General features: G+C 35.0%; 1 protein-coding gene and 1 long non-coding RNA gene across 4 annotated transcripts in view; one reads left to right on the top strand and one right to left on the bottom strand.

The window, feature by feature from the left end:
* The window catches only part of LOC141527574 (uncharacterized), a 140,319-nt gene that overhangs the window by 111,221 nt on the left and 14,952 nt on the right, over window positions 1–14,146 (bottom strand). The window lies entirely within an intron of this gene.
* LOC141527125 (uncharacterized) lies at window positions 5,667–10,034 on the top strand. The gene is made up of 3 exons (XM_074242436.1): window positions 5,667–5,835; window positions 5,917–9,665; window positions 9,728–10,034. Exons 1-3 carry the CDS (start codon window positions 5,769–5,771, stop codon window positions 9,935–9,937), a joined length of 4,026 nt encoding a protein of 1,341 aa, XP_074098537.1. The 5' UTR covers window positions 5,667–5,768; the 3' UTR covers window positions 9,938–10,034.

The following is a 14,146-nucleotide window of genomic DNA, read 5'->3' on the forward strand; positions in this document are numbered from 1 at the left end:
AGGACGTACACCATAGTGAACAGTGACGGGTATTGTTCCTGCATTGATCAGAAGGACAGTAGACGGATAGCAGAGTTCGCTAACAAGGATAGTGACCAGAATAGTAATAGTGATCGAGTGATTGACGGAAGAGTTGTTAACTCCGAGACCTTAACGGTAAATCTGTCTAGCGATGAAGCTGCGATTGAAAGTGCCGATCAATTGCCGTCGAGTGACGTTGAGCTGAAAAATACTCGCGTTATCTTCACAATTGGCGAAGAAACCTGTCGGAGTGAAATCGCCAATCCTGGGCTTCCGAACCAATCCGTTGATAAATTAACTGAGGACGTAAAGCCCGTGATTGAAAATTCCGAGAAAGAAGGGGATTCGTTATCGATTAAGGAAATTATAACACACGACAAACTCGATTACCAATGCCGGTCCGTTAGCTCGGAAAACGACCCCCCTGTTATTACAGTGATCGATTTCGACGGACCGAACACCTCCGACCCGAAACCGTGGATAAATGCTCAACAGACGTGCAATAAATGCAAATCCGAGAGCTACTTGAAGCAAGTGGACCCCTTTCGCGCTTCCGTTGAAAACGCGGTGAAGAAATTCGATAGAGAACATGGTCGATTTAATTATAAAAATAACAGAATTGTCGAACGAAGGTTCAGGTCTAGGTCCGCTACTTACGAAATTCCCCCCAATATTGGTAAGATTTTCGGCCGCAGGACTAAGAGTTTTGCTGACCCTAAATCTGGGAACAAAAAGACTGATGGATGCCTTTCCGCAGAGGCTAATCACAAAAAGGAGGTGCTTCTGAGAGGACACTATTATCCGGAAGGCGGATGGGGTTTTATTATTGTTACTTGCTCCGCTTTGGTTCATTTGCTGGGAGTCGGTCTACAGCTTTCTGTTCCTGGGACAGTCTACATTTCTGCGGAATTGAAATTCAATCATCCGCCGGTTGATTTTTCAGGTAAAATAAAAGTTAATTTTGTTGGAAATTGATTTTTTTATGTTGCGAAAATAATTATGATAATAATTTTGGTTCTGTGGTTTTTTTTTTTTTTTTCGAATAATATGAAGCGTACTTTTCAATTCCAAGAGGGCTTCTTTTGAAGTGATGAATGAGAAAGTTGAAAAGAAGCCTCCTACCTAGTGTAATTACTATTTAGTTTGTTATGATGAAGTATAAGTTGCAATAAATGATAAGTAATAAATAAGTTTCCAGAAAACAGGATCCTATTGAACGTTTAAAGGTAAGAATAATAATTTGTAATATATTGTATGGTATAATTAAATTATAAATTGAACTCACGTCGTATAAAACTAAAAGTACATATTTGAGATAGTATAGTAATGATTTAATGATACCTTGTTTGATAAAATACAATGAATAAGAAGGCTTATACAGAGAAGTTTACCGGCAACAACTACAACTGCGGAATACTAATTTAGTTTTAGCTCATAAATACGTGCGTGCTGGTCACGTCGAAGTCGAATTGATGCAACAGATGGGGGTCAAGGTATCAAACAAAAAAAAAAGTAATCCATCGGGAAATATTACTATACAGATTATATAAAAAGCACGAGTACGATATTATGTGTAATACAAGGTGAGCTGACCAGTGGTGGAAACAAATTAACTGTTTTGCGAAATAAATCGAGAATTGGGGTTGGTAAAAAATATTAATGGTATTGCGTCGCGACATTGATGTTGTCGAGAAATCAAGTAATGTGATGTCGTGAAATAAAATCCATCGTCTATTTTCAATTCGTGTTTGGAATTACGAACACCATTAGCAGGTACTTGAAGTAATGATGCAATTATTCGTGGTTGCTGCTGTTACTCGGTGAGGTTGACAGTAAAAACCCAAGTGATTTTATTTTAGTGGCTATCAGTATTGGTTTAAGTACTGACGTGAAACACGTGTTTTATTCTCTTACGAGCATTCTCTATTGATTCTGCCGTTTATTGTCTGGGAACAAATTGTGATGACGAGTGAATAATTTAGTGTGAAAGATGTGTTTAATTTATTTTTTGGGGAATAGAAAAAAAAAATCTTTAGTGTTTTTACACAAAAAGTTACGATGAAAAGATAAAAAATTTAATTTGAGATAAAAAACAAAGAATTGATCAAAATAATTTAAACTAAATTCAAACAAAGCTATTTTTATGTAACCTGTAAATTGAATTGAACAGAATAACACGTGAATTTATCTTTTGCTGATTAATTCAAGATCGCAAGATCGGACGTACAAATTCAATTATTAGTTTAAACTTCCTGAGTCATTTGTAAGAATAGCATAAAACTTTCTGTAAAAGTACACCGTGGTCGAGACGTATTCAATTTTGACTGCATATACTCCGAAAGTTCAACATTATTCGTATGTAAAAAACGTAAGGCGAAGCGAAATGGAAAAGTTTACTCCCTCGGGACTCCAGCACAAACGACGTCACTCCTACGTAGCTGCGATGGAAGATGACAATGCGATCATTGAAGCGGAGGAATTAATGCGCCGACAAAGTTTTGAGTCACGTTCGACCACACACAGAAAAAAATTAACCGAGACTCCAAGTTATCAGTCGGTAAATTCTGATAATTCACGATGCTCAACTCCAGCCTCCCAATCTCAATTACGAAAAGCTCTCAATTTGCTGAAGCTCCCTCTCTCGACTTGCGAGCTGTCATCGCTCTCCGACGACGAATTAGCGGAAATCCTCCAGGCAAACCCCGAGCAAACCGCCGTCCTTCTTCGGTCGCTCATTAACAGAAGCTCAAAATCCTGCGACTGTCTCAACTGCCGAAAAAATTCGCTGTCATCCTCATCAGCGTCTGATAAGAATTCTTCTCAGGAATCAAACCAAAGTTTCCCGGGTCCGCTTTATCACTATCAAAAGAAATCATCTGATTCACTGATGAGCAAAGCCAGCCCGAGCGATCTCGAGGATAAGCATTCCACAGCGACTGTTACTACACTCTTGAGACCCAGCTCCGCGTTGACAAAAAACACCGAGGATACTTGTCGATTTACATCGATTGACGATGATAAATTCAGGGGAGAAGTTTACAGAGAAAGACGTAATTCTTTTAGACGCGGCTCGGAAATGAGCGTCAAGAGTCTCCGCAGAAACAGCATCGAACCCAGTGTGTCAAAAATTATGAGAAGACGCTTTTCGGAGCAGCTTATTCTGGAAGGCGGCTTGGCGGAATGCGAGCCGGAATTCGAGAAACTTGTCGCGCCGCCCGAAGATGACGACCCCGATGATCCAGACGCGGTCAATGCGAGGAAGAAAGTCACCCTTCAAAACCATTACTATCCCGAGGGGTTCTGGGGTTATGTGATAGTCATTGTTGGTGTAATTGTCCAGTTGCTTAGTCACGGTCTCCAAACTGCCTTTGGAATTCTGTTGGCTTTAACTGTCCGTCAATTCAATCAGTCCGTGATCAACACAGGTGAGATCTGATGATTTTAATAGTACACTTCAATGGCCAATTTTAACATCTGGTCTGTTAGATGATAATTTTGAATTTCTTATTATACTACAAAGCCAGATCAGGTCATACAAAAAATTATAGAGAGATAAATCAGAAAATTTATCCACTGTTGACTACTTTTATTTTTAATTTATTACTCAAGATTACTCCCAGAAAGTATTGTTTCTTTTCTGAAAAATGATTTTCTGTGGACTCAAAAAAATGAACGTTCGTTTTGTCGTATCAAATAAACGACTCATTTAAATCCAAATACGGGTCATTGGATTCCGAAAGTAAAGTAGAGGTGATTAATAATCCTACATCTTATTTCAATAACCACATTGTCATACACGGCGGTCATTTATTCGACTAAGAATCAATAAAGCTGTCTCGCTTTGTTCGCTCTCGCTCGTCCGAAAACTTCCCACTCATGAATATTTAATAGAGCAAGATTGACGGAATAGGATGAAAAAACCCGTAGAGTGTTGTACCTCGTGTGATTTATGGAGTCCTGAGTCCTGGGTAATTCGCGGCAAACTAAATAATGTCAACACACTCACCTGAACGCGACAGTTTTTCCTATAGACGGTGACCTAACATAAATCTGCACTTTCTCGTGACGCTCTCAGATGCTCTACGTTCTACGTTCCCGCTCGTGCATAAATTATCCGGCTAATCCTTTATGTATGTGTGCTTGTCTATATATATGCTTGCAAACGGAGCGGATGTGGAAAAATAGAAAAATTTATGAGAGAATGATGTGAGCAAAGGCACAAAGGGAGGAAGTAATGTTTAGAAAAAAATAATACTATTATGAAGGTTTTTAAATTGCGATTCCGATTACCATTTAGGACTGAGTTATACGATTTAAATGCGAGGAGCGATGTAACAACGTTATTTATAACTGCTCGGGGAAATTCAGATCATATCGTAAAATAAGTTTGTCGGTTTTTTCGCTTGTGATGAACAAAGGGTTGAACGCAGCTCTTCTGATGCTGGAGATTTGTAGCCGTTGGAAAAAATGGTAAGAGTGTGCGTACCTACCAGCGATACCGAGCATGGTAAGGAAGGTTTTGAACGGAGGGACGGATTACCGAGAACTTACAGCGTCAAAGATAACTTTCTTACCAACAACTATTTTTACTTATCGACTTAAGGGATGAAGATGTAAAGATAATTGTTCCGAATATTAATTATCATTTAATTTACTAATTACTATTAATAGAGTTGTAAAAGATGAGATTTAGAACTGATTTAAACCGGCGAGGACATTTATGTTCAGTTAAATCCTTGGAACTAGAAATTATGATCGTATAAACGGTGCAAAGTAAGTTTACAGCTGGGATTTGTTTGTAATTTGGGTCGCGTAATTTAGTACCATACCCGAATTAGACTATTAATGTGTAATGTGTACTTGAGGTCTGTTAAATAAGACTTGAATAGTATCGTAGTAAATAATACAGCCGGATAAACATTTATTTAACATTGAATGTTTGCAATAAATAAATTATCTTCCTATTGACTCAATTATGACTGGGCATTTAATTACGAGTATTGACAGAAAAAATAAATGTTGTTATTTAATAAATCATAACCGAGGTGACTTAATAACCCGGTTTTTTGCGCAATAAATAAATATTATTTGACACCGGTTTTAAAACAGCTGGTTCGATTAATGTTAGACAAACAATACCGTATTTATTTTTTTCACACGTTTTTTATTTACGTAATTTTGCGATATGCGATAACAAATCGTTTATTTATAAATCCATATTCGAAAGTAACAATCAAATATTTAAAAAAATATTATTATTTTATTGTTTAAACAATCTTTATTGTTTCATAGCTTGTTAAATTTTTGAGATGATAAATCATCATATAATTATTTAAGATATATAAACATCGTTTAAGTGCGTAAATTGTTTTTACAATAATTAATATTATCTTGAGTAAATTTTTATTTTTATGATAAAGACAATTCAATTTAAAACAATTATTAACACAGATGCTATATTATTCGAGATACTTTACCGTCAATGTCACTTGAAGGTATTCATGCATGAAGTATGGATCTATAAATCTGAGTTTACCGCCTCGAAATATCAATCAAAAAGTAACGCGTTACTGTTCAATTAGTTTTGTCGTTTGGTGAGTTAATATCAATTTTATTTATTAACTTTTTAATTTATTTTGAAAAAATAAGTAAACAATTAAATCGTTTTTCCGGATAAAAATTTCATCAACAATAAATAAATTTTTTCAATAAATTTTTCTGATTAAAGTTCATTGACTCTTAGCAACATGTTGAGAACAGTTCTTTTAATAAATTTGTGTGTGACACTTTCCTACGCAACATTCGGTTTCAATGGTAAGTAACACTTGCGACAACAAAAAACTATTACATAAAAAAACAGGTAATGACAATGACCTATTGTATGAAAATTTCCAGGCTTTCATAAGGTAAGTGAAGATGAGTTTAAATGCCCTGGAAGAGGGTACTTCGAGCACCCCAATGACTGTGCGGTCTTCTACCACTGTGATACTACAGGTTTTGGGCCCGGACTAAAAGCCCATAAGCACGTATGTGGTCCAGGAACGGTGTATTCGCTCATCCGGAAGAGATGTATGCTTCCGAGATTCAGTGGCAACGTTAAATGTCAAAATTACAAGTGGGGTTCTCAATCTAATCATCTAGAATACGGAGTGATTGGCAGTCCGTGGTACCTGCAGAAAACAAACCCGGTTGTGAGGACCAACAATGAGCCGTCATGTATAGACGAAGGGTTCATGGCCGACCCATCAGACTGTCAGAAGTTTTACTTGTGTATGACCATGGCAAATCACATTTATAATAAATTCGCGTACTCATGTCCGATCAATTCAGTGTGGGAGAACGAGAAGCAATGGTGTATGGCCAGCTGGGCGACGATGAGGACAGAGTGTAGATCAGGAAGCTCCGGATTCCAACAAGGGAGTCAGGGTAGTCCAGGATTTTATCAGAATGGAGGTGGAAGTTGGAGTGGATCGTCTGCATGGTCACAAAATCATGGATCGATGGCTGGAGGTGAGCAATCCAATGGGTTCAACGGAAATTTGAACTCGCAAAATCATTTTGACTCTAACGGTTTCATAGGAAAGGATAAAACAGAGTCTAATAATGAGAGTTCAAATAGTGAGAACAATAACTTGCAATTTAATAATAATCAAGGGAGTTATTCAGAGCAAAATAAGATTAATAATAATGGGTACGATAGTTTAAATCATGGACAAAGTAATAATGAAATTTCGGAGCATAGCAATCATAGAAATAAAGAAACTCAGACGGAATTCAATAATTCAGGGTTTACCGGAAGTCATGCTAGCGAAACAAATAATGCATATGGACAAGGTAGTAGTCAAAATGGATATAATAATGAATATGATAGTTCACATTCTTTACATGGTCAGGATAGTAATCATAATGTAAATAATCAATTCACCCACTCTGAGAATAGTGGCAATTTTGATGGTTTTAGTGGAGGTATTCATAGTACGGACATAGACAATATAGAACAGACAGGAGATTCTAGAGGCATGGATAGTTTTTATAAAGAAAGTAATAATCAAAATCATTTCAATGGTGAGAGTAATAACAGCGCAGGTTCTTCGAATTATGAAATTAATAATAATCAGCAATCTAATAACGCTGGACATAAAGAAATGAATAATGGCTTTAACAGTCATTCAGAAAATTCAAATCATTATGGCAAAGATAGTTCTCAAAACCATGAATATAATCAAAGTTTCGGTGGAAGTACACCAGGCCAAGATATTAATTCTCAGGAACTATTTGATAAGTTTAACAACCAGGAAACTCATCAAAATGATTTTGGTAATAATTTGGAGAGTTCAGATCACAGCGAAAATCATTTTGATGGAAGTAGTTCTCAAAATCATGAACATAATGAAATTAATCATAATAGGGAGTCTAATACTAACTTTGAAAATCAATTTAATGATAAATCTAAAAATTCAGATCACCGTGAGAATCACTTCGATGGAAATAGCTCCATTTCGGATAATTCTGGTCGCAGTGAAAATAATTACGATGAAAATAGTTCTCAAGTTCATTCAAATAGTGAAAATAACGTCCACAGTTCTTCAGGACAAAATACTAATTTACAAGAAGAATTTAATAATTTTGACAATCAAAAAATTCATCAAAATGAATTTAATAAAACTTCAAAAAATTTAACTTACTTTGAAAATTTTAATCATGTAAATAGATCTCAAAACCATTATGAAAACCAAAATAATGTCAATCAAGAAAACAACGTAGAAAATCAACAAACTGATCATAATAAATTTAATAAAAATTCTGGAAATTCTGATTACTCAGACAACTACAATCAAAATAATTTTGAAAAAAATCAAAACATTGAGAGTAATATCGATGAAAATAATTCGGTAAGTCAAAATAATTATAATGAACAATTTAATAACGCTAACTATCAAGAAACCCATCCCCAGAAATTTGATAAAAATTCAAACCACGTTGAAAACCATTACAATGAAACAAATTACGAAGACTTTTCCTATGGTAAAAATAATGTTCAAAGCAACTCTTCAAGGCATGATATAAACTACCAGGAGAATTCTAATAACGTTGAAAATCAAGGAACTTATGATGAACACAGTCATAATTCAGAGAGTTTAAATCACTTCGAAAACCATAACGTTGAAAAAAATTCTCTAAATCAATACGAAAGTCCAAAAAATGTCACGGAAGAAAATTCAAAGCATGAAACTACTAATAATCAAGGATTTAATAATATAGAAAATCAACAAACTCAACATAATGAATTCAATCATATCTTAGGAAATTCAAAATACTTAAAGAGTCGCTACAATCAAACTAATTTTGAAAAAAATCACAACAGTGAGAGTAATGTTAATAGTATTAATTCTGTAGATGGAAATGATTATAATGAACAGTTGAACAACAATCAAGAAACTCATCGTCAGGAATTTGATAACATTTCGGAAAATTCAAATCACATCGAAAGCAATCACAATGATAATAATTTCCAAGATAATTCAAATAATGAAAATAATGGCCACGGCAGTTTATCAGGGCACCAAGATGATAACACTGACAAGTATAACAACGACAAATTCAACAGCATGACTCATAAATCAGAAAACTCAGATTTGTATGATAATACAAGCTCCAATAAAAATAATGATAACAATATTAACAGTTCAAATTCTAACGATAAGAACATCGACAGCAACACTAATGAGAGTCATCTGCAAAAACATAATGATGGTTCTATGCACGGAGAAATTAATAACAATGATTTCGGCTATCATAAAACTGAATTTGAAGAAATAAATCACAATGAACTTGATGTCAATCACAAAGAAGAATCCTTCGATAAATCTGAGTACGATCATCAGAAAGAAAACAATCATTTTGAAGGATCAGATCATGATTTTAATGAACTTGAAATTGGACAATCTCATGAGAGCGATGTTGGGTCGAATGTGAACAAAACAGACTCTCACACTGAAAACAATGATCATTCTTCAGATCATTCTGGAAATGATTTCAACTTACACCAACAAAATAATAAAACTGTAATGGAAAACAATATTAATGATCATAACTATGGTCACGATAACACATTCGGATTCGAAGAAACTTATCCGACAGACGAGATAAACACTAGTGGACCTCGAGAGCCTATTGAGTACGAAGATGATGACGGATTCCCTGGAAACAATTCTAAAGACAAAAACAACAGTCATGAGTCCAACTCTAAAAATAATGAAACTCCTAGTTTCTCAGAAGGTCATTACCTTAACAACTTTGACGCGAACAACGTTCTGATCACTAAAGATGGAAACCTCAACTTAGCTTCTAATTCGACTCATTCAAGAGCGCATTGCCCAATTGGAAACTTAACTGGAGAACAAATAGCTCTCGTTTGTCCAACTGGGTTCCGTCGACACCCGAAATATTGTAATCTTTTCTATCAGTGTACTTCCCCTATCATATATTCCTACAACATCATAGTCCTCCAGTGCCCCGAAGACACAGCTTTCGACGAAAATAAGGTCCAGTGTCTTCCTGCTCAAGAATTAACTATGCCTTGCAAGGGTTTGAAAGCAAACAAAAAATTTTACGACCGATTGCTCGAGAACTCAATACCAATGGTGAGTTTCTTCAAAAATTTTATTTTTGGTTTTTTTATTGAAGTATTTATTTCTCATTACAGATCCCCGTCAGCCAAAACTGCCTCTGTCCTGGTCTAGGACACTTTCCACATCATAAAGAGTGCAGTAGCAAGTACGTGAAGTGTCTAGAAGGCAAATCAGGTTCAACAGAAGGTTACCTTCACGATTGCCCTCCAAATCAAATTTACTCACCGGCTTCAAAAAGCTGCGTACCCGCCAACCGCTTTACTCACTGCCAGAGTAGTCAATAATTTATTTTAATTTTAAACTCGTAAATTTAATCATGTGTAATTTAAATATTTACTGTAATAATAATTATAAATTATAAGAAATTAAATTAATGTTCCAAGATTAAAGTCGTCTTATTTTTTAACAAATCTCATCTTAACGCTCAGAAAAAATGAAGTTGCCATCTGAAGACGATAAATCAAATTTTTAATATTCAGCCAATGAAAAATAGCGTAACTGTCGACTATTTGCATTTAAAACCAAGCAAAATGCAATAAACTGGCGTCCTTAAATAATAAAAATTCTCAGCTGACGGGCGTAAATCATCATTTATATCTATAGAATCATCAACATATTTAATGTTATATTTCCGTTAATAAATATCAAATGATTTTTTATTTTTTTAGATATAAATCCCCTTAATTTAGATTACTCTTTAAACCCAAGTCCGCAGCAGCTTTATTTTTATCCTGTTCCTTCATTCATCGTTCATCGTTCTGCATAATATATACCTTGTCTTGTAATAAGAATAATGGAAAGACCCTGCGCGTTAACTAAAAGCACGTGGTAATAAAATCTAGAAATCGCATGCGCAACAAGAACACTGTCATTCATATGCGATGACAAATCCCACTTTTTTTTCGTTTCTCACTCACTCTAGCATTTCATTCACTTTTCTCGCTCTTTTCTCCCAGAAACGATTCCCCAAAACAGAGGCAAGAACCACGCGAAAATTTTCATCCAAGTTAGACGTCGACCGTCTTCCAGATAGTCTCATTTTTCCGCATATCCACAGAACAAAAATGCAATTATGCTCAATGTTAATGGGAACACTAACAGTAAAAATCATAATTTTTTGAAAATTCGCGAATGTGAAAGGGAAAAAGTCCCTACAAATAAATATAATAATTTTATTAACAACAATAATGCTCGAGTACAAGTACAAGTGCAAAAAGTTGTGTATAGTCATTACTATCCCGAAGGAGGTTGGGGGTGGATTATAGTTTTAGTTGGTATCTTAGCCCATCTTCTGAGTTCCGGAGTCCAATTCTCACTGGCAGGACTCCTGGCACTTCCGGCCAAACTAAAGTTTCACCGACAGCCATTAGACACTTCAGGTATATTTATTGCTTACCATTATATTACATATTACACTTAAGATTTTGGTATCTAGATCGAATGGGGGAGAATTAGCGGTGTAAAACGAAATGGATTATCGTCGGGAAATGAAATATGTGATAGAAAAAATCCAATAATAATTGATAAAAAAATGTTGGGCTATCCTTCTCCGTTCAATAGAGTTATAAATAGCTTTTAGAGAAGTGACTTTATTGGAAATAAGGGTAGGTGAGTTTTTCTCTTTACGAGTTGACAGATTTAAAGTTTCATTATCAGTGTAGCTGGCAGCACTTTACGTATCATCAATTTTGTAAGAATATAAATTCATCTTTATGTCCGAGCCATATATGCTGTGCCAATATTACAGTGGGCTTTTATTGAAAAATTTATTTGAAGGTTTCACGAGTTGCGACATCATTTCATTGAAAAAAAAAAAAAAAAAAAAAAAAAAAAAAAAAGGAGGAGGAAAGACATTAAAACGTTCTTTGAATGAAATAACTTTACATTTTTGGTGATTTATTAAAAATTACGGTGCATCGTTAACGACAGTGACACCAGCCATCACCTATTATCCATCACCCTTAAATTTAAGTACACTAGATTATGGATTACGGCCGGGATTCGTTGCATGGAAAGGACTTTTTCTGAGATATTTCCTATCTGAATAGTGGACCGTGTGCAAATTTCTGGACCAGCTACGCTCTCTTCACAATGAGAAGCAGACTCTCATATAGAGTTGGAGAGTGTCACCGATATATAAACCAGGGATGAGTTACAGTCCCCAAGAGGAATCATCTTCTGCGGCACTGACGGAGGGAAGATACCGGAGACAACGACCGTGAAGGAATATGAAGATGAAAAATATGTTATGGCAGCCATTTCAAAAAATAGTGTATAAAAAATGCTTATTCAATGTTACGTTAAATATCTAGACATAAAAAATAGCTCCAGGTAATAAAAAGAAAGCCAGCCTATTTTTAACGCTTCGTAAAATGGGATACCATCTAAAATGAGGTTGAATAGAAATTCAAACTGCACACCTCAAATGAGGATGAGCTCTGATATCAACCATGAAGCTTAAATCATCAAAATTTTCGGTCTCTCGGATTAGATCTGGGGTTGTTTATTTTTTTAGAACCGAGTAAGCAGTAATTTTATATATTATCTTATTTTGAAGCTCGCAATTACTTTGTTACTTTGTACGATGCTTCGAAACTAAATCAAAATTAGATTCCTCGTAGTAATGGTCTGTAGGTTACCGAGCGAGGATGGAATTCCCTGAAAAAACCATCAATCGTCAGTTGTAGGAAAACAAATTCCAATACGCTAGTGCAATTCACAGAGTATTACTCGCGGGAGTAATTTAATGGCTCAAACTAGTAACGTAGGTACCAGCAAATTCGATTAACTTCAATGTGACAATTTTATGAAATTCTATAAACTTATTTTTCTTGCCGTCTTTTATTTTTAGTAATCATTTTTAGGTTGTTTTTTCCTACTGAAATTTATTTTATTATCACTCTATAATAATAATTATTTATTAAAAATAATGCAATATAATTTTTCTAAAATGTTGGGGATAAAATTTCTCGGAAAATATGCCTTGCAATTACTTTACCGGGTAACGTACGTAAGAAAAAAAAAATAACTACGTCAAAAAATGTTTCCATCTAAAGCAAACGATAAATTTAATCAAGTTCCGGTACAACACAGGATGGCTGCACCTTAAAGATAAATATATCCAGCAAAACAAAAAAAAAGTAAAGAAATTTATTCAGAAGTTCAATTATGATACCGTAAATTGATAAGGTAGCAAACCATGAGTAGCTCGTGAGGTTGGACCATGTACAGGAGCGGTTTGTGCTGGCGTAATTATCCTGCCGGTGGATTACGTCCGACTGAATCAGCAATTACCAGCTTACGTTCATTGCACTCAAGTTAATTTAATTTATTGGCTAAACAATTATTATAATTCTATTTTCCAAAGTTGATTCAATTAATTGAACAAATAAATAAACCAACAATAGTGAAAACAAATAAAACAGGTTGTTTGTTATATTTATTTACAGTTTCAGCGGGTTCTATTTCAATCGGTTGTCATTTTACGTCCAATCGTAACCTTCCTGTCTCCCTCTGCCGTTCGCTACTGTTCTCTTCTCAAAAGATAAAAAATTCCCTAGTTAAGAGATAACCAACGGAGCTCTAACTCTCTTCAGCACTCGGAGATTCGTATTTTATTAGCGCGGAAAAGTGGAAAATTTACATTCGTCCAAACTTTATATACGTATACCCGGCTACCGACTATTTCAATGTTTTTTGTCTTTGCATTTATTAGGTCGTCTACCCTTTTTTCGGTCATCAGTTGTGCCATCCATTTGTCCATCTTCAATTTCTTATTCTTCTCTACTCTATTCAGACTAGTATTTTCTCCTAAGATTCTCATTTTCCATCATATCAGTGTAAAAAATTTTCTCATCGATGAAATTTAATACTTGGTTAAATTGATCGCTCCCGACACGACAATTGATCAACAAAACTTCTTATTTAACTTATAAGTCTTATAAGTATGTTTTCTCAAACTATCTAAAACAGACATAAATAAACTCTAAAAAATTTTCCAATTTTCCTGATTGCTACCCCAGTACGCCACCGCACTCTTCATCTTTGAAATTTATCAAAATTGGAGATACTTAATTTAAAATAAAAAAAGTTAATCAATAAATTTTCCCTCCGTATACGAAATAAATTTAAAATTTATGCATTTGGAGTTAAACCAGGTAGGAATAAATAAATCGGGGATTAGTTGCTTAATGCGAAGCGAGTTTTTAATGAGATCTATGTATAGATAGAAAAAAAAAAAGAGAGAGAGAGAGAGAGAGAGAGAGAGAGAGAGAGAGAGAGCTAGAGCAGGTTAATTTTTCAGGTCTCTTAACTCAAGTCCTTTCAATTATATTGTGCAGTTAGTGTTAGTGTTGGTGTACATTGAGCCTGGGGAGCCGTCGACGCAAATGGCGAGGAGAAAAACTAGTCTAGCGTGTAGTGTTCTACGCTGAAATTGCACTCTCTATACTCAATAATCCGAATGGCTCATGGAATACTCAGCATCTTCTGCT

This window comes from Cotesia typhae, unplaced genomic scaffold, assembly GCF_013202065.1.
Source record: "Cotesia typhae breed Kobodo isofemale line unplaced genomic scaffold, CoteBio_Ctyphae contig_4, whole genome shotgun sequence".
NCBI classification, from domain to species: domain Eukaryota; kingdom Metazoa; phylum Arthropoda; class Insecta; order Hymenoptera; family Braconidae; genus Cotesia; species Cotesia typhae.

Bases quoted from the DNA above. Each gene is read 5' to 3' on its own strand.
- LOC141527125 (XM_074242436.1), top strand. From the start codon at position 5,769: ATGTTGAGAACAGTTCTTTTAATAAATTTGTGTGTGACACTTTCCTAC. The intron at 5,836-5,916 runs GTAAGTAACACT...GAAAATTTCCAG, and splicing joins CGCAACATTCGGTTTCAATG to GCTTTCATAAGGTAAGTGAA. The intron at 9,666-9,727 runs GTGAGTTTCTTC...TTCTCATTACAG, and splicing joins TCGAGAACTCAATACCAATG to ATCCCCGTCAGCCAAAACTG.